The sequence below is a fragment of the Giraffa tippelskirchi genome, chromosome 7, assembly GCF_054371585.1.
Source record: "Giraffa tippelskirchi isolate mGirTip1 chromosome 7, T2T-mGirTip1v1.2.pri, whole genome shotgun sequence".
Taxonomy (NCBI): domain Eukaryota; kingdom Metazoa; phylum Chordata; class Mammalia; order Artiodactyla; family Giraffidae; genus Giraffa; species Giraffa tippelskirchi.
In genome coordinates, this window is record NC_137281.1 from 65962213 (window position 1) to 65990142 (window position 27930).

General features: G+C 54.9%; 1 protein-coding gene and 1 long non-coding RNA gene across 2 annotated transcripts in view; one reads left to right on the plus strand and one right to left on the minus strand.

The window, feature by feature from the left end:
- The first annotated feature begins 4691 nt into the window (after positions 1-4691).
- The window catches only part of LOC145514117 (uncharacterized), a 144921-nt gene continuing 121682 nt past the window's right edge, over positions 4692-27930 (plus strand). The window contains exons 1-4 of the long non-coding RNA XR_014059836.1: positions 4692-4927; positions 12452-12563; positions 20089-20200; positions 27727-27838. This is a non-coding gene — a long non-coding RNA (uncharacterized LOC145514117). The remainder of the gene's footprint in view (positions 4928-12451; positions 12564-20088; positions 20201-27726; positions 27839-27930) is intronic.
- Positions 5627-8756, minus strand: LOC145514095 (uncharacterized). Its single transcript, XM_081511181.1, has 3 exons — positions 8579-8756; positions 7867-8179; positions 5627-7616 (listed from the first exon to the last, which is right to left on the minus strand). The coding sequence occupies exons 1-3, from the start codon at positions 8711-8713 to the stop codon at positions 6988-6990; spliced, it is 1077 nt and encodes a 358-aa protein (XP_081367307.1). The 5' UTR covers positions 8714-8756; the 3' UTR covers positions 5627-6987.

The window sequence follows — 27930 nt, forward strand, 5'->3', positions numbered from 1 at the left end:
CCCACAGGCCAGCCTTGGCATGTGTGTATCCCGGGACAGAAAGCTTCCAAGAGATTCCCAAAGAGTACCCAGGGTCGGATGTCTTTTGGGACTGAAGTGTGCAAGATGGGGGTGGGGGTGTGAGGCCAGCGCTTGCTGCAGGCCCAGCAGCATCTTTCGGGGACTCGTCCGTGTGTAGCTCAGCACCCCCTCCCCACACACTCCCGTGCACCAGCCCCAGCGTCCTCACCTCTGTGCTCTGGCGTGCTGGGCTCCAGGTCCTCCTGCTGCCTCAGAGGCCGGGGTTCTCGGGACTCTGGGTCGGAGCCGGGTGTGCTGAGCTCCGTGGCAGCCTCAGACTGGGCCGCCGGGTGTATCCTGGGCGGTGTCTCGGCAGCAGGCCTTCCCCGCCTCCGCTTCGCCCCCGGTGGGGCTGATGCCTCCGTGGGCACGCTCACCTGGAGCCTGCACTGGGCCTCACGGGCGGGGGGGTGGTGCTCCGACCCCTCCCTCCGGGAGGTGGACGGGGTGTCCCCGTCCTCGGCCTCATCACGTGGGAAGCTCTGCAACGACAGTGACCGTCAGCCAGCCGTGCTGGGAGTTTTCCGAGCTGGGCCTGGCCAGTGGAGCCGCTGCTTCTGCCTGCTCGAACTTCTCTTCCCAGAAGGGTCAGAGACGTGTGTCTGCTCAGATCCCCACCCGGGAGGAAAGAGACCCACCTGAGGGTGTGAGGTCAGCCTGGGCGGCCGGCGCTGCCCGCACTCTCCCCATCCCACCCAGCCTGCTCTCCCCTGGGGTGTGGACACAACTTGTCCGCAGGCTTCTGACCCCACATCCGCCTGGGCTTCCTTGAGGGAGACACACCCCGAGAAACCCGCATCCACACACACAGGCAAAGGACCCGCTGTTTCCGGGTGGCATGGGAGAGGTGGCCTGGCCCCGCCTGGGGCTCCCCGTGTTACCTTTCTGTTTCTCCGGGCAAAGGGCCAGAGGCCTCTCGGGGGTGCCCTGAGCCAACGTCGACAGGGTGCCCACGCACACTGCCTGTGAGCTCTCCTGAGGCCCCGGCCTCTGGGCAGGGGCAAACAGCAGAACATCCTGGCAGCAAGTGATCTGGCTGGGGGCTCCTCTCCGCTCTGGAGGCCTGGATACCCGGGTTGTGGGTTCTGTTGGGTTCTGTTGCCGGCAGGTGACATCATTTCCTGGGGTTCGTGCTGAGGTCCCTTCCCCAAAACTTCGCAAGGGAATCTCTGGGTTTCTGACTGCTCGACCACCCCCCTTAGGCCATGTGCAGGCACAGTGACAGCCACACAGCCCAGCCCACAGCCCTGGGGAGGCCTGGGTGCAGCCAGGGCCTGAGCTCCGAGGACCCCGCTGCTCTCAGACCAGGCTCCTTCTTCTCATAAGTGGTGTGGCCCTGGACAAGCATATGCCCCTCAGGGTTTCCCCGGTCTCTCCATCTGCAGAGTGGGGGTCATTCTCCCATCTGTTTCCTAGGTCTGTCGGCCTACGAGCAGCTCCATGCCTTTCCACCTGGGGCCGATATCACGTGGAGCTTGTGCGCTGAGACTTCAGAAAGAAAGACTCCATCCAGGGCTGACACAGCACAGAATGGGGCAGAACGAGGCCTGGATGCGCCGTGGTACCCAGGAAAAGGCACTCCCCCTCCTGACTGTTTGGAGACCCCGCATGCAAGTTGGAGGACCGAAAGGAAGACTCGAAGGTCTCCCTCTCTGATACAAAAGAGTAGCCAACTTTCTGGTCCTCTGTTTCCACTGAGATTCTGTTCAAGTGTCCCAGCTCGGCTTCTGCGGGTGGCTGAGCTTCTAATGGCTCCCTGTGTTCTTGTCTTTTCCGCTCCAAACCTTCCGTCCTTTTCCCCCTTCTGGGGTGGATGGGCGCTGTCATTGCTTGTACCTTCGAGACAGATTGATGAAAAGTCTGGACCATCGACTCCTTTCCTCTCTTTGGTTCCGTGTCTCTCTCTGGCTGTGTCCCTCTCTTTTCCTTTCTCGATTCAGTCTGTGTCTTCCTCTTTCTCTCTCGTGTGTGGATGGATGGATGCTAGGAATGCACATGTATATGATTAGATGAGGGTTATGTTTTAGGGATAGGTTAGAGGGAGAGAAAGGCTTTAGGTCGGAGTTGGTCATGGGGGAAGGGTCAAGGGTGGTGGTGGTGTTTCTTGGAATCTGAGTGCTGTGCATTCTTCGTCTCTTTCCATATGAACCCCTTCTCAGATACACCACTTGCAAGGAGTCTCTCATGTTCCGTTTCCTATCTTTTGCATTTGTGAATGCTTAGCTTCTCTGTTGTGAAGAGGTTCCATTGGATGGAAACCCATTGGTGTACTTGGTTTCCCTCTTTCCCTTACTTGAAGAGACCCATTTCTACCTCCGCCCAGCAAATGGCAAGGAGACTCTGATGTTAAGGAGCCTTTGACCTACGCTTCTTTCTAGCTATCTCATGACATCAGTCTTTAGGGTGAGGTTTTTGCCCGATATTGAGGTGGTGTGAGATCAAAACCAATAGCGTTCTTCAGATGTAGCTGTCTGGTTTTCCCATGGACATTGATTGAAGAGGCTTTCTTGTTCCCATTTGGATATTCTCCCCTTCTGTGTCAGAGATGAGTTGACCTTGGATGCCGGGGTTTGTTTCTGGACCCTCAACTTTATTCCATCGATCTGGATCTGTGTGTGTTGTTGTATTCCCAATAGCATACTGTCCTGCTGCTGCCGCTGCGGCTAAGTCACTTCAGTCGTGTCTGACTCTGCGCGACCCCATGGCCTGCAGCCTACCAGGCTCCTCCGTCCAGGGCATTTTCCAGGCAAGAGTACTGGAGTGGGTCGCCATCGCCTTCTCCGATACTCTCCTGAGGATCCTAGTTTGGTCGTCTAATTTCCTTTCACACAACCTTGGACGTCCGTATCGGGGCTTTTTCGTCGGATTGTATTGACAATTTAGGCTCTTTTCTGTTTCCGTAACCCCTTTTGCAATTCTTTGTTCGGTGCGAACATGCATTGGCATTTTGGGAGGAATAGCATCGAAGCTGTGGATTGCCTTGTGGGGCTGTGACATCATTTTCCCAATAGGAATTCTTTCAAGCCCTGAGCACAGCTTCTCTTTCCAGTGATTGGTGTGGGCTTGATCTTCTTTCTTCCATCTCTCGCCGTTTTGTGAGAACAGGTCCTTCCTTCCCTTCTGGGTTAGATGGACTCGTGGGTATCACTTCAGTGAATGGCATTGTCAGTGGGGGTGATAATTCCCTTCTCATTGGAAGACTTTGCTGTGAGTATTAGAAGTGCAAGTGATTTCTCTTCCCCTTCCTCCCTGTCCATCTCTCAGAGCCACCGGGAAACAGAGGCCTCATCCAGGGTCACACAGGCCTGAGGGAGTGCAACTAGACTGTTGTTTCTTCAGGCCCTCAGTGCTGGACATCATCCGGGATACTCTGTGTGTGTCTTCCTCAGTCTGGCGTCCCTTCAGACCTTTCCCTAGTTTTCACAGGCTTGTTGTGTTGGTGTTCTTTGTCTGTTTGGAGACACGTCCTTGAGAAGCTTTGTGTTTCCACTCATTCGTCTCGCGATGTATGACCTGTCTTTTGCTTTTGTAATGAGGTCTTTCCCACGGTAGATATCTTTGATTTTGCAAAGTCCACTGTATTCTCTGGGTTGTTTTGTGGACTGCCTTTTAGTTTTGTGTGTGAAGACTCAAAGCACGTGTCCGGTTTCTGCTCATTGTTCTTCTAGATTTGTGACAAGTTTTCATGGAAACTTTGTCTAGGGATAACTGGAAGTGAACTCGGTGTAAGGTGTCAAGTCTCCATCTCCATTCATGTCATGCCCTGCAGTTTCCAATTCCCTGTTCCTGAGTGGTTTTGGAGACCTTGTGGGAAGTTTGGTTGCATCGGAGTTTGCATTTCCACCTTGAGTAGATTCACACTGTTCTGCCCTCAGGGACACTGTCAAGGGGGAGTGAGGAGCAGCCTGCACTTGCAGCAGTGACCACACGGTGGGGCGAGTGCTGCTGTTCCCTCTGGGAGCCCCAGGCCACAGGCATCCCAGTGAGGAGCCAGCTCTGTGCTCAGCTGAAAGGAGTTAGTCTCTCAGGAGCCTCTGAGCCCTTGCCTTTGGATCACCCAGGGTGGGCATTTACTGTGACAGAAAAAAATTGCCCTGAATTCCATGGACGGAAGAGCCTGGCTGTGTCGAGTTCGTGAGTTGCTGTGAATCAGACACAACTGAGGACACAAAAACTCAATAGACTAAAACACTTTTTGGGGGTGGGGGGAGTGAAAGGGGGTGATGTGGGGTTTTTTGTCTTATATAATAGCCAAGGGAAATCTAGTTTAAACCTAAATTCACATAGATGGGAAAGGTATAGCTCTCCGTCACCCTATTAAAAAAAAAAAAAAAACGACTTAACTTTTCTGAAAGTTTATTTAGTAGCTTCCTTGAGCAGTTCATTGTGAAGCATTTTTTTTTTTTTCTGTGACATTGGCCTCATGAAAAAGTACGGTTTGCGTTTACTGGATAATTTTGTTCATTGGTTTGTTAGGGAATCTTGGTAATATTTGAGTTTCCTGGGGAGCATGGTCACATGACCTGGCCCTGGCCAATCGGTGCGTTCCACCTCCCTGGCCACTGTGATTGGCTCCGGACTGGGGCAGTGCCCAATCGGGGCCCAGGGCCGGGCCTCACGTTGGAAGCCAGGGGAAGACGAGCTCTCGTCCTGCTGGGGTAGGGGAAGGGGTGGGGCCGGGGGAGGTCAGGCTCCAGCAGTGGGAGGGGCTTGAGGTCCGCCTGCGGCAGTTGGTGACCTTCCTGCTCCCCTCAGGGCAGAGCCGCCGGCCTGAGAATGCGGGCGCTGCTGAGCCCAGGGGCTGGGATGGCCCGTTGCTGCTGTGGTCCCAGAGCTCCACCCGAGACCTGAGGAAGGCCGTCTGCCCGTGAGTCCTCTCCCGCTTGTCTGTCAGCTTGTTTGAAGCATGCTGGGTTTTCTGCCCAGCTGGCTAAGGGGAGTCCCTGGAAATGCAAGGGTGTGGGTTTTGGCAGACTTCAGGGAAGACATGCCAGATGAGCCTGGGAGACTGCAGCTTAATCTGGATTCAGGAGATATCTCTTCGGGCCAGCTAGTAATTGTAGGATAAGCCTAATGAGTCTTCACAGGATGAAGAGAGTAACGTGCCAAGGTAGCAATCGATGTCCTCCTTCGAGAGGATGAAGCTGGTGCTCAGAGAAGGGGGGAACTTGGCCACAGCAAGGAGGTGTGCACCCAGACAGAACCCCCAGATCCGGCCATTTGAGCTCAGGGAGGCCAGTGGTGTGGCTTGTCCCTGTGGCAGGGGCCGAGGCACGCAGCCCACCCTGATTCCTGCGGGGGCCTGACTTGGGAAGTGCCATCTGGTAGCTTTGAGACTCACCAAAGCAAATTGCACTGGAGAGAGGAAGGACACCTTCCTTCATCCACCCCCCACCCCCGCCGGATTCCCACATACCCTGACCCCTTTCTCTGGATTTCGGAGCCATTTCCAGAGTCCCGCTCATATGACCTCATTCGAAGTGCGCTGTGGACGAGCTGCCATGTGCAGCTGCTACCACAGCAGCCAAGGGCTTTAGCTCCCGAGTACCTCCCTTCCTTTGGAACTTGGGGGCCCTCTACTCCCCACTTGCACACCACAGACCTTTGCTGAGGATTGTGGGGACCCTCACTCAGTTTGCAGCACGTTGTAGCCATCCCTGTCCTCTCAATACCTCCCTTGCAACTCAGCTTGTGAGCTCCTTTGGAGCAGCGTGGCCCACCTGGCTGCAACGGAAGAGACACAGCTGACAGGGAAACAACAGCTTAGATCTGACAGCCGGAAAGCTCTGTCAAAAGGGACCTCCCTCTTCACACCGTAGAGGCTGTAGGAGCCGCCAGGGTTTGGGAACCAGTGCTGGGGCCAAAATGACTCCAGAGCTGTTTTCCTTCCTGGGGAGGGTTCTGGCTCCAGTGGGAATGGCTCAAGTCTCCTAAGGTTCTGAAAGCCCACTGTGTGCAGATTCACGGTACACAGAGAGGAGAAGGTGGAGTCCTGCCCTGGAGGTGGGCACAGCTCACGGATGAGCCAGGCAGGCAGGCAGGCAGGCAGGGCATGAGAACACCTGAGCTGCCTTCATGAGTGAATGGTGTGGGGGCAGAGGAAGAGAAGCCGGTCTGCTCCCTCATGTGGTGCCCAGGGCAGGTTGTCCCCAGAGGAAACCCTTACGACGGTGAGGACTATCACTGCTGTTTCCCAAGGGGTTCCGTCGGTGCGTGTCTTCCCCGGAGCGGTCAGGCCGTCTCTAAAGTACACTGGCCATGGGCATTGCCTCTCCTTGGAACTTCCCATGTGTTTCTCTTTTTTATGGAACAGTGATTTTTTAGAGGGGTTCTGGGCCACAAGGTTGTTGGGTCATTTTCTAGCCTTCTGTCGTGAAGAACGCTTTCCTGGGCGTTGGGGTGGTTTGTTGTTCCAGCTCCCTTTCTTGGCTTCTTTTGGGAGCTGGTGCAACAAGAGGAGCTCAGCCTCTGCCTTCTGGCTGAGATGTCACCCTTCAAACAGCAATGCCTGCCTGGAGATAATGATGGCATTTGCCAAAAGGGCTTCGTTTGGCACATGATATCTTGAAAGGACGTACACCGTCCTTTCAGCTATCAAAGGCTAGTTCAAATGACATACAAATGAGAACTCTCCAATGGAGTCTTACAGTAGGTGGAGAGTCCGAAAAAAACTCCTTCAGTCATTTCACTGAGAGTCATTGATTGGGGACACCAAGAATATAGGAAGGAATGCAGAAAGAAAAGATGAAATTGTGTTCAGGATCGGGGGGAGGGATGAACAGGGCGTGCTTGCCTTGAATCCAGGCTTTGTTGGGGGGTGGGGCATAAAGATCGAACGGGTCTGAAACTACAAAGTGGGATGGTAACACAGTATCACCAGAGTTACACAACAGTGTTCCCAAATTGCAACAATGATGAAAAAGTTTACTAATCCCAACTTAACCAAGAGAAATACAGGAAACCATACACAAAATAAAACATCACCAGAAAGGTGGAAACAAACCAAATGCAAAGCAGTTCAGGGGAAAGGAACTCCATGTCCCCTGGGGGCAGACCGAGTTGCCGGCGTCCACGGTGAGCAGACAGGGATGGAGGCTGCAGAGCCGACCGCTCCCCTGGACGTGGTGTTTCCGGCAAGGGCTCTGGGTCTCTGCCCAGAGCGGGGGCTCGTTCTTCCTGCAGGGGCGAGTGAGTCATCGTCGGCGTCTGGGTGTTGCGCGGGAGCCAGGGCAGGCTCTCCCTGCCGAGGCGGTGACTCTTCCTCTGCCTCGGGTTCTCCTGCCAAAGCCCGAGCAGGTACAGGTGCACGTGGAGGTGGAGGTTCTGGCTGAGGGGGTGGGACATCAGTGCCTGGGGCTGGGGGCCCTGCAGGCACGGAGATCCGATCTGCCCGGTGTGCTGGCCAGTACCCAGCTGGCCTGGTGTCTCTGTGAGGGCAAGTCTCGGATCTCCATCTGGCCTCGGTGGATCCCTGGGTCCTGCACCTGGAGCCACCACCTCTGTAGGGACAGGTCTGGGAAGTAGAGCCTGGTTCCAGTTGGAGGCCAGTGCTAGAGCTGGGGGAGAAGCAAAGTTTGCCCACAGGCCAGCCTTGGCATGTGCGTATCCCGGGACAGAAAGCTTCCAAGAGATTCCCAAAGAGTACCCAGGGTCGGATGTCTTTTGGGACTGAAGTGTGCAAGATGGGGGTGGGGGTGTGAGGCCAGCGCTTGTTGCAGGCCCAGCAGCATCTTTCGGGGACTCGTCCATGTGTAGCTCAGCACCCCCTCCCCACACACTCCCGTGCACCAGCCCCAGCGTCCTCACCTCTGTGCTCTGGCGTGCTGGGCTCCAGGTCCTCCTGCTGCCTCAGAGGCCGGGGTTCTCGGGACTCTGGGTCGGAGCCGGGTGTGCTGAGCTCCGTGGCCGCCTCAGACTGGCCCGCCGGGTGTATCCTGGGTGGTGTCTCGGCAGCAGGCCTTCCCCGCCTCCGCTTCGCCCCCGGTGGGGCTGATGCCTCCGTGGGCACGCTCACCTGGAGCCTGCACTGGGCCTCACGGGCGGGGGGGTGGTGCTCCGACCCCTCCCTCCGGGAGGTGGACGGGGTGTCCCCGTCCTCGGCCTCATCACGTGGGAAGCTCTGCAACGACAGTGACCGTCAGCCAGCCGTGCTGGGAGTTTTCCGAGCTGGGCCTGGCCAGTGGAGCCGCTGCTTCTGCCTGCTCGAACATCTCTTCCCAGAAGGGTCAGAGACGTGTGTCTGCTCAGATCCCCACCCGGGAGGAAAGAGACCCACCTGAGGGTGTGAGGTCAGCCTGGGCGGCCGGCGCTGCCCGCACTCTCCCCATCCCACCCAGCCTGCTCTCCCCTGGGGTGTGGACACAACTTGTCCGCAGGCTTCTGACCCCACATCCGCCTGGGCTTCCTTGAGGGAGACACACCCCGAGAAACCCGCATCCACACACACAGGCAAAGGACCCGGTGTTTCCGGGTGGCATGGGAGAGGTGGCCTGGCCCCGCCTGGGGCTCCCCGTGTTACCTTTCTGTTTCTCCGGGCAAAGGGCCAGAGGCCTCTCGGGGGTGCCCTGAGCCAACGTCGACAGGGTGCCCACGCACACTGCCTGTGAGCTCTCCTGAGGCCCCGGCCTCTGGGCAGGGGCAAACAGCAGAACATCCCGGCAGCAAGTGATCTGGCTGGGGGCTCCTCTCCGCTCTGGAGGCCTGGATACCCGGGTTGCGGGTTCTGTTGGGTTCTGTTGCCGGCAGGTGACATCATTTCCTGGGGTTCGTGCTGAGGTCCCTTCCCCAAAACTTCGCAAGGGAATCTCTGGGTTTCTGACTGCTCGACCACCCCCCTTAGGCCATGTGCAGGCACAGTGACAGCCACACAGCCCAGCCCACAGCCCTGGGGAGGCCTGGGTGCAGCCAGGGCCTGAGCTCCGAGGACCCCGCTGCTCTCAGACCAGGCTCCTTCTTCTCGTAAGTGGTGTGGCCCTGGACAAGCATATGCCCCTCAGGGTTTCCCTGGTCTCTCCATCTGCAGAGTGGGGGTCATTCTCCCATCTGTTTCCTAGGTCTGTCGGCCTACGAGCAGCTCCATGCCTTTCCACCTGGGGCTGATATCACGTGGAGCTTGTGCGCTGAGACTTCAGAAAGAAAGACTCCATCCAGGGCTGACACAGCACAGAATGGGGCAGAACGAGGCCTGGATGCGCCGTGGTACCCAGGAAAAGGCACTCCCCCTCCTGACTGTTTGGAGACCCCGCATGCAAGTTGGAGGACCGAAAGGAAGACTCGAAGGTCTCCCTCTCTGATAGAAAAGAGTAGCCAACTTTCTGGTCCTCTGTTTCCATTGAGATTCTGTTCAAGTGTCCCAGCTCGGCTTCTGCGGGTGGCTGAGCTTCTAATGGCTCCCTGCGTTCTTGTCTTTTCCTCTCCAAACCTTCCGTCCGTTTCCCCCTTCTGGGGTGGATGGGCGCTGTCATTGCTTCTACCTTCGAGACAGATTGATGAAAAGTCTGGACCATCGACTCCTTTCCTCTCTTTGGTTCCGTGTCTCTCTCTGGCTGTGTCCCTCTCTTTTCCTTTCTCGATTCAGTCTGTGTCTTCCTCTTTCTCTCTCGTGTGTGGATGGATGGATGCTAGGAATGCACATGTATATGATTAGATGAGGGTTATGTTTTAGGGATAGGTTAGAGGGAGAGAAAGGCTTTAGGTCGGAGTTGGTCATGGGGGAAGGGTCAAGGGTGGTGGTGGTGTTTCTTGGAATCTGAGTGCTGTGCATTCTTCGTCTCTTTCCATATGAACCCCTTCTCAGATACACCACTTGCAAGGAGTCTCTCATGTTCCGTTTCCTATCTTTTGCATTTGTGAATGCTTAGCTTCTCTGTTGTGAAGAGGTTCCATTGGATGGAAACCCATTGGTGTACTTGGTTTCCCTCTTTCCCTTACTTGAAGAGACCCATTTCTACCTCCGCCCAGCAAATGGCAAGGAGACTCTGATGTTAAGGAGCCTTTGACCTACGCTTCTTTCTAGCTATCTCATGACATCAGTCTTTAGGGTGAGGTTTTTGCCCGATATTGAGGTGGTGTGAGATCAAAACCAATAGCGTTCTTCAGATGTAGCTGTCTGGTTTTCCCATGGACATTGATTGAAGAGGCTTTCTTGTTCCCATTTGGATATTCTCCCCTTCTGTGTCAGAGATGAGTTGACCTTGGATGCCGGGGTTTGTTTCTGGACCCTCAACTTTATTCCATCGATCTGGATCTGTGTGTGTTGTTGTATTCCCAATAGCATACTGTCCTGCTGCTGCCGCTGCGGCTAAGTCACTTCAGTCGTGTCTGACTCTGCGCGACCCCATGGCCTGCAGCCTACCAGGCTCCTCCGTCCAGGGCATTTTCCAGGCAAGAGTACTGGAGTGGGTCGCCATCGCCTTCTCCGATACTCTCCTGAGGATCCTAGTTTGGTCGTCTAATTTCCTTTCACACAACCTTGGACGTCCGTATCGGGGCTTTTTCGTCGGATTGTATTGACAATTTAGGCTCTTTTCTGTTTCCGTAACCCCTTTTGCAATTCTTTGTTCGGTGCGAACATGCATTGGCATTTTGGGAGGAATAGCATCGAAGCTGTGGATTGCCTTGTGGGGCTGTGACATCATTTTCCCAATAGGAATTCTTTCAAGCCCTGAGCACAGCTTCTCTTTCCAGTGATTGGTGTGGGCTTGATCTTCTTTCTTCCATCTCTCGCCGTTTTGTGAGAACAGGTCCTTCCTTCCCTTCTGGGTTAGATGGACTCGTGGGTATCACTTCAGTGAATGGCATTGTCAGTGGGGGTGATAATTCCCTTCTCATTGGAAGACTTTGCTGTGAGTATTAGAAGTGCAAGTGATTTCTCTTCCCCTTCCTCCCTGTCCATCTCTCAGAGCCACCGGGAAACAGAGGCCTCATCCAGGGTCACACAGGCCTGAGGGAGTGCAACTAGACTGTTGTTTCTTCAGGCCCTCAGTGCTGGACATCATCCGGGATACTCTGTGTGTGTCTTCCTCAGTCTGGCGTCCCTTCAGACCTTCCCTAGTTTTCACAGGCTTGTTGTGTTGGTGTTCTTTGTCTGTTTGGAGACACGTCCTTGAGAAGCTTTGTTTTTCCACTCATTCGTCTCGCGATGTATGACCTGTCTTTTGCTTTTGTAATGAGGTCTTTCCCACGGTAGATATCTTTGATTTTGCAAAGTCCAGTGTATTCTCTGGGTTGTTTTGTGGACTGCCTTTTAGTTTTGTGTGTGAAGACTCAAAGCACGTGTCCGGTTTCTGCTCATTGTTCTTCTAGATTTGTGACAAGTTTTCATGGAAACTTTGTCTAGGGATAACTGGAAGTGAACTCGGTATAAGGTGTCAAGTCTCCATCTCCATTCATGTCATGCCCTGCAGTTTCCTATTCCCTGTTCCTGAGTGGTTTTGGAGACCTTGTGGGAAGTTTGGTTGCATCGGAGTTTGCATTTCCACCTTGAGTAGATTCACACTGTTCTGCCCTCAGGGACACTGTCAAGGGGGAGTGAGGAGCAGCCTGCACTTGCAGCAGTGACCACACGGTGGGGCGAGTGCTGCTGTCCCCTCTGGGAGCCCCAGGCCACAGGCATCCCAGTGAGGAGCCAGCTCTGTGCTCAGCTGAAAGGAGTTAGTCTCTCAGGAGCCTCTGAGCCCTTGCCTTTGAATCACCCAGGGTGGGCATTTACTGTGACAGAAAAAAATTGCCCTGAATTCCATGGACGGAAGAGCCTGGCTGTGTAGAGTTCGTGAGTTGCCGTGAATCAGACACAACTGAGGACACAAAAACTCAATAGACTAAAACACTTTTTGGGGGTGGGGGGAGTGAAAGGGGGTGATGTGGGGTTTTTTGTCTTATATAATAGCCAAGGGAAATCTAGTTTAAACCTAAATTCACATAGATGGGAAAGGTATAGCTCTCCGTCACCCTATTAAAAAAAAAAAAAAACGACTTAACTTTTCTGAAAGTTTATTTAGTAGCTTCCTTGAGCAGTTCATTGTGAAGCATTTTTTTTTTTTTTCTGTGACATTGGCCTCATTAAAAAGTACGGTTTGCGTTTACTGGATAATTTTGTTCATTGGTTTGTTAGGGAATCTTGGTAATATTTGAGTTTCCTGGGGAGCATGGTCACATGACCTGGCCCTGGCCAATCGGTGCGTTCCACCTCCCTGGCCACTGTGATTGGCTCCGGACTGGGGCAGTGCCCAATCGGGGCCCAGGGCCGGGCCTCACGTTGGAAGCCAGGGGAAGACGAGCTCTCGTCCTGCTGGGGTAGGGGAAGGGGTGGGGCCGGGGGAGGTCAGGCTCCAGCAGTGGGAGGGGCTTGAGGTCCGCCTGCGGCAGTTGGTGACCTTCCTGCTCCCCTCAGGGCAGAGCCGCCGGCCTGAGAATGAGGGCGCTGCTGAGCCCAGGGGCTGGGATGGCCCGTTGCTGCTGTGGTCCCAGAGCTCCACCCGAGACCTGAGGGAGGCCGTCTGCCCGTGAGTCCTCTCCCGCTTGTCTGTCAGCTTGTTTGAAGCATGCTGGGTTTTCTGCCCAGCTGGCTAAGGGGAGTCCCTGGAAATGCAAGGGTGTGGGTTTTGGCAGACTTCAGGGAAGACATGCCAGATGAGCCTGGGAGACTCCAGCTTAATCTGGATTCAGGAGATATCTCTTCGGGCCAGCTAGTAATTGTAGGATAAGCCTAATGAGTCTTCACAGGATGAAGAGAGTAACGTGCCAAGGTAGCAATCGATGTCCTCCTTCGAGAGGATGAAGCTGGTGCTCAGAGAAGGGGGGAACTTGGCCACAGCAAGGAGGTGTGCACCCAGACAGAACCCCCAGATCCGGCCATTTGAGCTCAGGGAGGCCAGTGGTGTGGCTTGTCCCTGTGGCAGGGGCCGAGGCACGCAGCCCACCCTGATTCCTGCGGGGGCCTGACTTGGGAAGTGCCATCTGGTAGCTTTGAGACTCACCAAACCAAATTGCACTGGAGAGAGGAAGGACACCTTCCTTCATCCACCCCCCACCCCCGCCGGATTCCCACATACCCTGACCCCTTTCTCTGGATTTCGGAGCCATTTCCAGAGTCCCGCTCATATGACCTCATTCGAAGTGCACTGTGGACGAGCTGCCATGTGCAGCTGCTACCACAGCAGCCAAGGGCTTTAGCTCCCGAGTACCTCCCTTCCTTTGGAACTTGGGGGCCCTCTACTCCCCACTTGCACACCACAGACCTTTGCTGAGGATTGTGGGGACCCTCACTCAGTTTGCAGCACGTTGTAGCCATCCCTGTCCTCTCAATACCTCCCTTGCAACTCAGCTTGTGAGCTCCTTTGGAGCAGCGTGGCCCACCTGGCTGCAACGGAAGAGACACAGCTGACAGGGAAACAACAGCTTAGATCTGACAGCCGGAAAGCTCTGTCAAAAGGGACCTCCCTCTTCACACCGTAGAGGCTGTAGGAGCCGCCAGGGTTTGGGAACCAGTGCTGGGGCCAAAATGACTCCACAGCTGTTTTCCTTCCTGGGGAGGGTTCTGGCTCCAGTGGGAATGGCTCAAGTCTCCTAAGGTTCTGAAAGCCCACTGTGTGCAGATTCACGGTACACAGAGAGGAGAAGGTGGAGTCCTGCCCTGGAGGTGGGCACAGCTCACGGATGAGCCAGGCAGGCAGGCAGGCAGGCAGGGCATGAGAACACCTGAGCTGCCTTCATGAGTGAATGGTGTGGGGGCAGAGGAAGAGAAGCCGGTCTGCTCCCTCATGTGGTGCCCAGGGCAGGTTGTCCCCAGAGGAAACCCTTACGACGGTGAGGACTATCACTGCTGTTTCCCAAGGGGTTCCGTCGGTGCGTGTCTTCCCCGGAGCGGTCAGGCCGTCTCTAAAGTACACTGGCCATGGGCATTGCCTCTCCTTGGAACTTCCCATGTGTTTCTCTTTTTTATGGAACAGTGATTTTTTAGAGGGGTTCTGGGCCACAAGGTTGTTGGGTCATTTTCTAGCCTTCTGTCGTGAAGAACGCTTTCCTGGGCGTTGGGGTGGTTTGTTGTTCCAGCTCCCTTTCTTGGCTTCTTTTGGGAGCTGGTGCAACAAGAGGAGCTCAGCCTCTGCCTTCTGGCTGAGATGTCACCCTTCAAACAGCAATGCCTGCCTGGAGATAATGATGGCATTTGCCAAAAGGGCTTCGTTTGGCACATGATATCTTGAAAGGACGTACACCGTCCTTTCAGCTATCAAAGGCTAGTTCAAATGACATACAAATGAGAACTCTCCAATGGAGTCTTACAGTAGGTGGAGAGTCCGAAAAAAACTCCTTCAGTCATTTCACTGAGAGTCATTGATTGGGGACACCAAGAATATAGGAAGGAATGCAGAAAGAAAAGATGAAATTGTGTTCAGGATCGGGGGGAGGGATGAACAGGGCGTGCTTGCCTTGAATCCAGGCTTTGTTGGGGGGTGGGGCATAAAGATCGAACGGGTCTGAAACTACAAAGTGGGATGGTAACACAGTATCACCAGAGTTACACAACAGTGTTCCCAAATTGCAACAATGATGAAAAAGTTTACTAATCCCAACTTAACCAAGAGAAATACAGGAAACCATACACAAAATAAAACATCACCAGAAAGGTGGAAACAAACCAAATGCAAAGCAGTTCAGGGGAAAGGAACTCCATGTCCCCTGGGGGCAGACCGAGTTGCCGGCGTCCACGGTGAGCAGACAGGGATGGAGGCTGCAGAGCCGACCGCTCCCCTGGACGTGGTGTTTCCGGCAAGGGCTCTGGGTCTCTGCCCAGAGCGGGGGCTCGTTCTTCCTGCAGGGGCGAGTGAGTCATCGTCGGCGTCTGGGTGTTGCGCGGGAGCCAGGGCAGGCTCTCCCTGCCGAGGCGGTGACTCCTCCTCTGCCTCGGGTTCTCCTGCCAAAGCCCGAGCAGGTACAGGTGCACGTGGAGGTGGAGGTTCTGGCTGAGGGGGTGGGACATAAGTGCCTGGGGCTGGGGGCCCTGCAGGCACGGAGATCCGATCTGCCCGGTGTGCTGGCCAGTACCCAGCTGGCCTGGTGTCTCTGCGAGGACAAGTCTCGGTTCTCCATCTGGCCTCGGTGGATCCCTGGGTCCTGCACCTGGAGCCACCACCTCTGTAGGGACAGGTCTGGGAAGTAGAGCCTGGTTCCAGTTGGAGGCCAGTGCTAGAGCTGGGGGAGAAGCAACGTTTTCCCACAGGCCAGCCTTGGCATGTGCGTATCCCGGGACAGAAAGCTTCCAAGAGATTCCCAAAGAATACCCAGGGTCGGATGTCTTTTGGGACTGAAGTGTGCAAGATGGGGGTGGGGGTGTGAGGCCAGCGCTTGCTGCAGGCCCAGCAGCATCTTTCGGGGACTCGTCCGTGTGTAGCTCAGCACCCCCTCCCCACACACTCCCGTGCACCAGCCCCAGCGTCCTCACCTCTGTGCTCTGGCGTGCTGGGCTCCAGGTCCTCCTGCTGCCTCAGAGGCCGGGGTTCTCGGGACTCTGGGTCGGAGCCGGGTGTGCTGAGCTCCGTGGCAGCCTCAGACTGGGCCGCCGGGTGTATCCTGGGCGGTGTCTCGGCAGCAGGCCTTCCCCGCCTCCGCTTCGCCCCCGGTGGGGCTGATGCCTCCGTGGGCACGCTCACCTGGAGCCTGCACTGGGCCTCACGGGCGGGGGGGTGGTGCTCCGACCCCTCCCTCCGGGAGGTGGACGGGGTGTCCCCGTCCTCGGCCTCATCACGTGGGAAGCTCTGCAACGACAGTGACCGTCAGCCAGCCGTGCTGGGAGTTTTCCGAGCTGGGCCTGGCCAGTGGAGCCGCTGCTTCTGCCTGCTCGAACTTCTCTTCCCAGAAGGGTCAGAGACGTGTGTCTGCTCAGATCCCCACCCGGGAGGAAAGAGACCCACCTGAGGGTGTGAGGTCAGCCTGGGCGGCCGGCGCTGCCCGCACTCTCCCCATCCCACCCAGCCTGCTCTCCCCTGGGGTGTGGACACAACTTGTCCGCAGGCTTCTGACCCCACCTCCGCCTGGGCTTCCTTGAGGGAGACACACCCCGAGAAACCCGCATCCACACACACAGGCAAAGGACCCGGTGTTTCCGGGTGGCATGGGAGAGGTGGCCTGGCCCCGCCTGGGGCTCCCCGTGTTACCTTTCTGTTTCTCCGGGCAAAGGGCCAGAGGCCTCTCGGGGGTGCCCTGAGCCAACGTCGACAGGGTGCCCACGCTCACTGTCTGTGAGCTCTCCTGAGGCCCCGGCCTCTGGGCAGGGGCAAGCAGCAGAACATCCTGGCAGCAAGTGATCTGGCTGGGGGCTCCTCTCCGCTCTGGAGGCCTGGATACCCGGGTTGCGGGTTCTGTTGGGTTCTGTTGCCGGCAGGTGACATCATTTCCTGGGGTTCGTGCTGAGGTCCCTTCCCCAAAACTTCGCAAGGGAATCTCTGGGTTTCTGACTGCTCGACCACCCCCCTTAGGCCATGTGCAGGCACAGTGACAGCCACACAGCCCAGCCCACAGCCCTGGGGAGGCCTGGGTGCAGCCAGGGCCTGAGCTCCGAGGACCCCGCTGCTCTCAGACCAGGCTCCTTCTTCTCATAAGTGGTGTGGCCCTGGACAAGCATATGCCCCTCAGGGTTTCCCCGGTCTCTCCATCTGCAGAGTGGGGGTCATTCTCCCATCTGTTTCCTAGGTCTGTCGGCCTAAGAGCAGCTCCATGCCTTTCCACCTGGGGCCGATATCACGTGGAGCTTGTGCGCTGAGACTTCAGAAAGAAAGACTCCATCCAGGGCTGACACAGCACAGAATGGGGCAGAACGAGGCCTGGATGCGCCGTGGTACCCAGGAAAAGGCACTCCCCCTCCTGACTGTTTTGAGACCCCGCATGCAAGTTGGAGGACCGAAAGGAAGACTCGAAGGTCTCCCTCTCTGATACAAAAGAGTAGCCAACTTTCTGGTCCTCTGTTTCCACTGAGATTCTGTTCAAGTGTCCCAGCTCGGCTTCTGCGGGTGGCTGAGCTTCTAATGGCTCCCTGTGTTCTTGTCTTTTCCGCTCCAAACCTTCCGTCCTTTTCCCCCTTCTGGGGTGGATGGGCGCTGTCATTGCTTCTACCTTCGAGACAGATTGATGAAAAGTCTGGACCATCGACTCCTTTCCTCTCTTTGGTTCCGTGTCTCTCTCTGGCTGTGTCCCTCTCTTTTCCTTTCTCGATTCAGTCTGTGTCTTCCTCTTTCTCTCTCGTGTGTGGATGGATGGATGCTAGGAATGCACATGTATATGATTAGATGAGGGTTATGTTTTAGGGATAGGTTAGAGGGAGAGAAAGGCTTTAGGTCGGAGTTGGTCATGGGGGAAGGGTCAAGGGTGGTGGTGGTGTTTCTTGGAATCTGAGTGCTGTGCATTCTTCGTCTCTTTCCATATGAACCCCTTCTCAGATACACCACTTGCAAGGAGTCTCTCATGTTCCGTTTCCTATCTTTTGCATTTGTGAATGCTTAGCTTCTCTGTTGTGAAGAGGTTCCATTGGATGGATACCCATTGGTGTACTTGGTTTCCCTCTTTCCCTTACTTGAAGAGACCCATTTCTACCTCCGCCCAGCAAATGGCAAGGAGACTCTGATGTTAAGGAGCCTTTGACCTACGCTTCTTTCTAGCTATCTCATGACATCAGTCTTTAGGGTGAGGTTTTTCCCCGATATTGAGGTGGTGTGAGATCAAAACCAATAGCGTTCTTCAGATGTAGCTGTCTGGTTTTCCCATGGACATTGATTGAAGAGGCTTTCTTGTTCCCATTTGGATATTCTCCCCTTCTGTGTCAGAGATGAGTTGACCTTGGATGCCGGGGTTTGTTTCTGGACCCTCAACTTTATTCCATCGATCTGGATCTGTGTGTGTTGTTGTATTCCCAATAGCATACTGTCCTGCTGCTGCCGCTGCGGCTAAGTCACTTCAGTCGTGTCTGACTCTGCGCGACCCCATGGCCTGCAGCCTACCAGGCTCCTCCGTCCAGGGCATTTTCCAGGCAAGAGTACTGGAGTGGGTCGCCATCGCCTTCTCCGATACTCTCCTGAGGATCCTAGTTTGGTCGTCTAATTTCCTTTCACACAACCTTGGACGTCCGTATCGGGGCTTTTTCGTCGGATTGTATTGACAATTTAGGCTCTTTTCTGTTTCCGTAACCCCTTTTGCAATTCTTTGTTCGGTGCGAACATGCATTGGCATTTTGGGAGGAATAGCATCGAAGCTGTGGATTGCCTTGTGGGGCTGTGACATCATTTTCCCAATAGGAATTCTTTCAAGCCCTGAGCACAGCTTCTCTTTCCAGTGATTGGTGTGGGCTTGATCTTCTTTCTTCCATCTCTCGCCGTTTTGTGAGAACAGGTCCTTCCTTCCCTTCTGGGTTAGATGGACTCGTGGGTATCACTTCAGTGAATGGCATTGTCAGTGGGGGTGATAATTCCCTTCTCATTGGAAGACTTTGCTGTGAGTATTAGAAGTGCAAGTGATTTCTCTTCCCCTTCCTCCCTGTCCATCTCTCAGAGCCACCGGGAAACAGAGGCCTCATCCAGGGTCACACAGGCCTGAGGGAGTGCAACTAGACTGTTGTTTCTTCAGGCCCTCAGTGCTGGACATCATCCGGGATACTCTGTGTGTGTCTTCCTCAGTCTGGCGTCCCTTCAGACCTTTCCCTAGTTTTCACAGGCTTGTTGTGTTGGTGTTCTTTGTCTGTTTGGAGACACGTCCTTGAGAAGCTTTGTGTTTCCACTCATTCGTCTCGCGATGTATGACCTGTCTTTTGCTTTTGTAATGAGGTCTTTCCCACGGTAGATATCTTTGATTTTGCAAAGTCCACTGTATTCTCTGGGTTGTTTTGTGGACTGCCTTTTAGTTTTGTGTGTGAAGACTCAAAGCACGTGTCCGGTTTCTGCTCATTGTTCTTCTAGATTTGTGACAAGTTTTCATGGAAACTTTGTCTAGGGATAACTGGAAGTGAACTCGGTGTAAGGTGTCAAGTCTCCATCTCCATTCATGTCATGCCCTGCAGTTTCCAATTCCCTGTTCCTGAGTGGTTTTGGAGACCTTGTGGGAAGTTTGGTTGCATCGGAGTTTGCATTTCCACCTTGAGTAGATTCACACTGTTCTGCCCTCAGGGACACTGTCAAGGGGGAGTGAGGAGCAGCCTGCACTTGCAGCAGTGACCACACGGTGGGGCGAGTGCTGCTGTTCCCTCTGGGAGCCCCAGGCCACAGGCATCCCAGTGAGGAGCCAGCTCTGTGCTCAGCTGAAAGGAGTTAGTCTCTCAGGAGCCTCTGAGCCCTTGCCTTTGGATCACCCAGGGTGGGCATTTACTGTGACAGAAAAAAATTGCCCTGAATTCCATGGACGGAAGAGCCTGGCTGTGTCGAGTTCGTGAGTTGCTGTGAATCAGACACAACTGAGGACACAAAAACTCAATAGACTAAAACACTTTTTGGGGGTGGGGGGAGTGAAAGGGGGTGATGTGGGGTTTTTTGTCTTATATAATAGCCAAGGGAAATCTAGTTTAAACCTAAATTCACATAGATGGGAAAGGTATAGCTCTCCGTCACCCTATTAAAAAAAAAAAAAAAACGACTTAACTTTTCTGAAAGTTTATTTAGTAGCTTCCTTGAGCAGTTCATTGTGAAGCATTTTTTTTTTTTTCTGTGACATTGGCCTCATGAAAAAGTACGGTTTGCGTTTACTGGATAATTTTGTTCATTGGTTTGTTAGGGAATCTTGGTAATATTTGAGTTTCCTGGGGAGCATGGTCACATGACCTGGCCCTGGCCAATCGGTGCGTTCCACCTCCCTGGCCACTGTGATTGGCTCCGGACTGGGGCAGTGCCCAATCGGGGCCCAGGGCCGGGCCTCACGTTGGAAGCCAGGGGAAGACGAGCTCTCGTCCTGCTGGGGTAGGGGAAGGGGTGGGGCCGGGGGAGGTCAGGCTCCAGCAGTGGGAGGGGCTTGAGGTCCGCCTGCGGCAGTTGGTGACCTTCCTGCTCCCCTCAGGGCAGAGCCGCCGGCCTGAGAATGCGGGCGCTGCTGAGCCCAGGGGCTGGGATGGCCCGTTGCTGCTGTGGTCCCAGAGCTCCACCCGAGACCTGAGGAAGGCCGTCTGCCCGTGAGTCCTCTCCCGCTTGTCTGTCAGCTTGTTTGAAGCATGCTGGGTTTTCTGCCCAGCTGGCTAAGGGGAGTCCCTGGAAATGCAAGGGTGTGGGTTTTGGCAGACTTCAGGGAAGACATGCCAGATGAGCCTGGGAGACTGCAGCTTAATCTGGATTCAGGAGATATCTCTTCGGGCCAGCTAGTAATTGTAGGATAAGCCTAATGAGTCTTCACAGGATGAAGAGAGTAACGTGCCAAGGTAGCAATCGATGTCCTCCTTCGAGAGGATGAAGCTGGTGCTCAGAGAAGGGGGGAACTTGGCCACAGCAAGGAGGTGTGCACCCAGACAGAACCCCCAGATCCGGCCATTTGAGCTCAGGGAGGCCAGTGGTGTGGCTTGTCCCTGTGGCAGGGGCCGAGGCACGCAGCCCACCCTGATTCCTGCGGGGGCCTGACTTGGGAAGTGCCATCTGGTAGCTTTGAGACTCACCAAACCAAATTGCACTGGAGAGAGGAAGGACACCTTCCTTCATCCACCCCCCACCCCCGCCGGATTCCCACATACCCTGACCCCTTTCTCTGGATTTCGGAGCCATTTCCAGAGTCCCGCTCATATGACCTCATTCGAAGTGCGCTGTGGACGAGCTGCCATCTGCAGCTGCTACCACAGCAGCCAAGGGCTTTAGCTCCCGAGTACCTCCCTTCCTTTGGAACGTGGGGGCCCTCTACTCCCCACTTGCACACCACAGACCTTTGCTGAGGATTGTGGGGACCCTCACTCAGTTTGCAGCACGTTGTAGCCATCCCTGTCCTCTCAATACCTCCCTTGCAACTCAGCTTGTGAGCTCCTTTGGAGCAGCGTGGCCCACCTGGCTGCAACGGAAGAGACACAGCTGACAGGGAAACAACAGCTTAGATCTGACAGCCGGAAAGCTCTGTCAAAAGGGACCTCCCTCTTCACACCGTAGAGGCTGTAGGAGCCGCCAGGGTTTGGGAACCAGTGCTGGGGCCAAAATGACTCCAGAGCTGTTTTCCTTCCTGGGGAGGGTTCTGGCTCCAGTGGGAATGGCTCAAGTCTCCTAAGGTTCTGAAAGCCCACTGTGTGCAGATTCACGGTACACAGAGAGGAGAAGGTGGAGTCCTGCCCTGGAGGTGGGCACAGCTCACGGATGAGCCAGGCAGGCAGGCAGGCAGGCAGGGCATGAGAACACCTGAGCTGCCTTCATGAGTGAATGGTGTGGGGGCAGAGGAAGAGAAGCCGGTCTGCTCCCTCATGTGGTGCCCAGGGCAGGTTGTCCCCAGAGGAAACCCTTACGACGGTGAGGACTATCACTGCTGTTTCCCAAGGGGTTCCGTCGGTGCGTGTCTTCCCCGGAGCGGTCAGGCCGTCTCTAAAGTACACTGGCCATGGGCATTGCCTCTCCTTGGAACTTCCCATGTGTTTCTCTTTTTTATGGAACAGTGATTTTTTAGAGGGGTTCTGGGCCACAAGGTTGTTGGGTCATTTTCTAGCCTTCTGTCGTGAAGAACGCTTTCCTGGGCGTTGGGGTGGTTTGTTGTTCCAGCTCCCTTTCTTGGCTTCTTTTGGGAGCTGGTGCAACAAGAGGAGCTCAGCCTCTGCCTTCTGGCTGAGATGTCACCCTTCAAACAGCAATGCCTGCCTGGAGATAATGATGGCATTTGCCAAAAGGGCTTCGTTTGGCACATGATATCTTGAAAGGACGTACACCGTCCTTTCAGCTATCAAAGGCTAGTTCAAATGACATACAAATGAGAACTCTCCAATGGAGTCTTACAGTAGGTGGAGAGTCCGAAAAAAACTCCTTCAGTCATTTCACTGAGAGTCATTGATTGGGGACACCAAGAATATAGGAAGGAATGCAGAAAGAAAAGATGAAATTGTGTTCAGGATCGGGGGGAGGGATGAACAGGGCGTGCTTGCCTTGAATCCAGGCTTTGTTGGGGAGTGGGGCATAAAGATCGAACGGGTCTGAAACTACAAAGTGGGATGGTAACACAGTATCACCAGAGTTACACAACAGTGTTCCCAAATTGCAACAATGATGAAAAAGTTTACTAATCCCAACTTAACCAAGAGAAATACAGGAAACCATACACAAAATAAAACATCACCAGAAAGGTGGAAACAAACCAAATGCAAAGCAGTTCAGGGGAAAGGAACTCCATGTCCCCTGGGGGCAGACCGAGTTGCCGGCGTCCACGGTGAGCAGACAGGGATGGAGGCTGCAGAGCCGACCGCTCCCCTGGACGTGGTGTTTCCGGCAAGGGCTCTGGGTCTCTGCCCAGAGCGGGGGCTCGTTCTTCCTGCAGGGGCGAGTGAGTCATCGTCGGCGTCTGGGTGTTGCGCGGGAGCCAGGGCAGGCTCTCCCTGCCGAGGCGGTGACTCTTCCTCTGCCTCGGGTTCTCCTGCCAAAGCCCGAGCAGGTACAGGTGCACGTGGAGGTGGAGGTTCTGGCTGAGGGGGTGGGACATCAGTGCCTGGGGCTGGGGGCCCTGCAGGCACGGAGATCCGATCTGCCCGGTGTGCTGGCCAGTACCCAGCTGGCCTGGTGTCTCTGTGAGGGCAAGTCTCGGATCTCCATCTGGCCTCGGTGGATCCCTGGGTCCTGCACCTGGAGCCACCACCTCTGTAGGGACAGGTCTGGGAAGTAGAGCCTGGTTCCAGTTGGAGGCCAGTGCTAGAGCTGGGGGAGAAGCAAAGTTTGCCCACAGGCCAGCCTTGGCATGTGCGTATCCCGGGACAGAAAGCTTCCAAGAGATTCCCAAAGAGTACCCAGGGTCGGATGTCTTTTGGGACTGAAGTGTGCAAGATGGGGGTGGGGGTGTGAGGCCAGCGCTTGTTGCAGGCCCAGCAGCATCTTTCGGGGACTCGTCCATGTGTAGCTCAGCACCCCCTCCCCACACACTCCCGTGCACCAGCCCCAGCGTCCTCACCTCTGTGCTCTGGCGTGCTGGGCTCCAGGTCCTCCTGCTGCCTCAGAGGCCGGGGTTCTCGGGACTCTGGGTCGGAGCCGGGTGTGCTGAGCTCCGTGGCCGCCTCAGACTGGCCCGCCGGGTGTATCCTGGGTGGTGTCTTGGCAGCAGGCCTTCCCCGCCTCCGCTTCGCCCCCGGTGGGGCTGATGCCTCCGTGGGCACGCTCACCTGGAGCCTGCACTGGGCCTCACGGGCGGGGGGGTGGTGCTCCGACCCCTCCCTCCGGGAGGTGGACGGGGTGTCCCCGTCCTCGGCCTCATCACGTGGGAAGCTCTGCAACGACAGTGACCGTCAGCCAGCCGTGCTGGGAGTTTTCCGAGCTGGGCCTGGCCAGTGGAGCCGCTGCTTCTGCCTGCTCGAACTTCTCTTCCCAGAAGGGTCAGAGACGTGTGTCTGCTCAGATCCCCACCCGGGAGGAAAGAGACCCACCTGAGGGTGTGAGGTCAGCCTGGGCGGCCGGCGCTGCCCGCACTCTCCCCATCCCACCCAGCCTGCTCTCCCCTGGGGTGTGGACACAACTTGTCCGCAGGCTTCTGACCCCACATCCGCCTGGGCTTCCTTGAGGGAGACACACCCCGAGAAACCCGCATCCACACACACAGGCAAAGGACCCGGTGTTTCCGGGTGGCATGGGAGAGGTGGCCTGGCCCCGCCTGGGGCTCCCCGTGTTACCTTTCTGTTTCTCCGGGCAAAGGGCCAGAGGCCTCTCGGGGGTGCCCTGAGCCAACGTCGACAGGGTGCCCACGCACACTGCCTGTGAGCTCTCCTGAGGCCCCGGCCTCTGGGCAGGGGCAAACAGCAGAACATCCCGGCAGCAAGTGATCTGGCTGGGGGCTCCTCTCCGCTCTGGAGGCCTGGATACCCGGGTTGCGGGTTCTGTTGGGTTCTGTTGCCGGCAGGTGACATCATTTCCTGGGGTTCGTGCTGAGGTCCCTTCCCCAAAACTTCGCAAGGGAATCTCTGGGTTTCTGACTGCTCGACCACCCCCCTTAGGCCATGTGCAGGCACAGTGACAGCCACACAGCCCAGCCCACAGCCCTGGGGAGGCCTGGGTGCAGCCAGGGCCTGAGCTCCGAGGACCCCGCTGCTCTCAGACCAGGCTCCTTCTTCTCGTAAGTGGTGTGGCCCTGGACAAGCATATGCCCCTCAGGGTTTCCCCGGTCTCTCCATCTGCAGAGTGGGGGTCATTCTCCCATCTGTTTCCTAGGTCTGTCGGCCTACGAGCAGCTCCATGCCTTTCCACCTGGGGCTGATATCACGTGGAGCTTGTGCGCTGAGACTTCAGAAAGAAAGACTCCATCCAGGGCTGACACAGCACAGAATGGGGCAGAACGAGGCCTGGATGCGCCGTGGTACCCAGGAAAAGGCACTCCCCCTCCTGACTGTTTGGAGACCCCGCATGCAAGTTGGAGGACCGAAAGGAAGACTCGAAGGTCTCCCTCTCTGATAGAAAAGAGTAGCCAACTTTCTGGTCCTCTGTTTCCATTGAGATTCTGTTCAAGTGTCCCAGCTCGGCTTCTGCGGGTGGCTGAGCTTCTAATGGCTCCCTGCGTTCTTGTCTTTTCCTCTCCAAACCTTCCGTCCGTTTCCCCCTTCTGGGGTGGATGGGCGCTGTCATTGCTTCTACCTTCGAGACAGATTGATGAAAAGTCTGGACCATCGACTCCTTTCCTCTCTTTGGTTCCGTGTCTCTCTCTGGCTGTGTCCCTCTCTTTTCCTTTCTCGATTCAGTCTGTGTCTTCCTCTTTCTCTCTCGTGTGTGGATGGATGGATGCTAGGAATGCACATGTATATGATTAGATGAGGGTTATGTTTTAGGGATAGGTTAGAGGGAGAGAAAGGCTTTAGGTCGGAGTTGGTCATGGGGGAAGGGTCAAGGGTGGTGGTGGTGTTTCTTGGAATCTGAGTGCTGTGCATTCTTCGTCTCTTTCCATATGAACCCCTTCTCAGATACACCACTTGCAAGGAGTCTCTCATGTTCCGTTTCCTATCTTTTGCATTTGTGAATGCTTAGCTTCTCTGTTGTGAAGAGGTTCCATTGGATGGAAACCCATTGGTGTACTTGGTTTCCCTCTTTCCCTTACTTGAAGAGACCCATTTCTACCTCCGCCCAGCAAATGGCAAGGAGACTCTGATGTTAAGGAGCCTTTGACCTACGCTTCTTTCTAGCTATCTCATGACATCAGTCTTTAGGGTGAGGTTTTTCCCCGATATTGAGGTGGTGTGAGATCAAAACCAATAGCGTTCTTCAGATGTAGCTGTCTGGTTTTCCCATGGACATTGATTGAAGAGGCTTTCTTGTTCCCATTTGGATATTCTCCCCTTCTGTGTCAGAGATGAGTTGACCTTGGATGCCGGGGTTTGTTTCTGGACCCTCAACTTTATTCCATCGATCTGGATCTGTGTGTGTTGTTGTATTCCCAATAGCATACTGTCCTGCTGCTGCCGCTGCGGCTAAGTCACTTCAGTCGTGTCTGACTCTGCGCGACCCCATGGCCTGCAGCCTACCAGGCTCCTCCGTCCAGGGCATTTTCCAGGCAAGAGTACTGGAGTGGGTCGCCATCGCCTTCTCCGATACTCTCCTGAGGATCCTAGTTTGGTCGTCTAATTTCCTTTCACACAACCTTGGACGTCCGTATCGGGGCTTTTTCGTCGGATTGTATTGACAATTTAGGCTCTTTTCTGTTTCCGTAACCCCTTTTGCAATTCTTTGTTCGGTGCGAACATGCATTGGCATTTTGGGAGGAATAGCATCGAAGCTGTGGATTGCCTTGTGGGGCTGTGACATCATTTTCCCAATAGGAATTCTTTCAAGCCCTGAGCACAGCTTCTCTTTCCAGTGATTGGTGTGGGCTTGATCTTCTTTCTTCCATCTCTCGCCGTTTTGTGAGAACAGGTCCTTCCTTCCCTTCTGGGTTAGATGGACTCGTGGGTATCACTTCAGTGAATGGCATTGTCAGTGGGGGTGATAATTCCCTTCTCATTGGAAGACTTTGCTGTGAGTATTAGAAGTGCAAGTGATTTCTCTTCCCCTTCCTCCCTGTCCATCTCTCAGAGCCACCGGGAAACAGAGGCCTCATCCAGGGTCACACAGGCCTGAGGGAGTGCAACTAGACTGTTGTTTCTTCAGGCCCTCAGTGCTGGACATCATCCGGGATACTCTGTGTGTGTCTTCCTCAGTCTGGCGTCCCTTCAGACCTTTCCCTAGTTTTCACAGGCTTGTTGTGTTGGTGTTCTTTGTCTGTTTGGAGACACGTCCTTGAGAAGCTTTGTGTTTCCACTCATTCGTCTCGCGATGTATGACCTGTCTTTTGCTTTTGTAATGAGGTCTTTCCCATGGTAGATATCTTTGATTTTGCAAAGTCCACTGTATTCTCTGGGTTGTTTTGTGGACTGCCTTTTAGTTTTGTGTGTGAAGACTCAAAGCACGTGTCCGGTTTCTGCTCATTGTTCTTCTAGATTTGTGACAAGTTTTCATGGAAACTTTGTCTAGGGATAACTGGAAGTGAACTCGGTGTAAGGTGTCAAGTCTCCATCTCCATTCATGTCATGCTCTGCAGTTTCCAATTCCCTGTTCCTGAGTGGTTTTGGAGACCTTGTGGGAAGTTTGGTTGCATCGGAGTTTGCATTTCCACCTTGAGTAGATTCACACTGTTCTGCCCTCAGGGACACTGTCAAGGGGGAGTGAGGAGCAGCCTGCACTTGCAGCAGTGACCACACGGTGGGGCGAGTGCTGCTGTTCCCTCTGGGAGCCCCAGGCCACAGGCATCCCAGTGAGGAGCCAGCTCTGTGCTCAGCTGAAAGGAGTTATTCTCTCAGGAGCCTCTGAGCCCTTGCCTTTGGATCACCCAGGGTGGGCATTTACTGTGACAGAAAAAAATTGCCCTGAATTCCATGGACGGAAGAGCCTGGCTGTGTAGAGTTCATGAGTTGCCGTGAATCAGACACAACTGAGGACACAAAAACTCAATAGACTAAAACACTTTTTGGGGGTGGGGGGAGTGAAAGGGGGTGATGTGGGGTTTTTTGTCTTATATAATAGCCAAGGGAAATCTAGTTTAAACCTAAATTCACATAGATGGGAAAGGTATAGCTCTCCGTCACCCTATTAAAAAAAAAAAAAAAACGACTTAACTTTTCTGAAAGTTTATTTAGTAGCTTCCTTGAGCAGTTCATTGTGAAGCATTTTTTTTTTTTTTCTGTGACATTGGCCTCATTAAAAAGTACGGTTTGCGTTTACTGGATAATTTTGTTCATTGGTTTGTTAGGGAATCTTGGTAATATTTGAGTTTCCTGGGGAGCATGGTCACATGACCTGGCCCTGGCCAATCGGTGCGTTCCACCTCCCTGGCCACTGTGATTGGCTCCGGACTGGGGCAGTGCCCAATCGGGGCCCAGGGCCGGGCCTCACGTTGGAAGCCAGGGGAAGACGAGCTCTCGTCCTGCTGGGGTAGGGGAAGGGGTGGGGCCGGGGGAGGTCAGGCTCCAGCAGTGGGAGGGGCTTGAGGTCCGCCTGCGGCAGTTGGTGACCTTCCTGCTCCCCTCAGGGCAGAGCCGCCGGCCTGAGAATGAGGGCGCTGCTGAGCCCAGGGGCTGGGATGGCCCGTTGCTGCTGTGGTCCCAGAGCTCCACCCGAGACCTGAGGGAGGCCGTCTGCCCGTGAGTCCTCTCCCGCTTGTCTGTCAGCTTGTTTGAAGCATGCTGGGTTTTCTGCCCAGCTGGCTAAGGGGAGTCCCTGGAAATGCAAGGGT

Excerpts from the sequence above, each read along its gene's own strand:
- LOC145514095 (XM_081511181.1), bottom strand. The coding sequence starts at position 8,713 with ATGTTCTGCTGTTTGCCCCTGCCCAGAGGCCGGGGCCTCAGGAGAGCT. Across the intron at positions 8,180-8,578 it reads TTGCCCGGAGAAACAGAAAG|AGCTTCCCACGTGATGAGGC; the intron begins GTAACACGGGGA and ends CTGTCGTTGCAG. Across the intron at positions 7,617-7,866 it reads CAGCACGCCAGAGCACAGAG|CTCTAGCACTGGCCTCCAAC; the intron begins GTGAGGACGCTG and ends CTTCTCCCCCAG.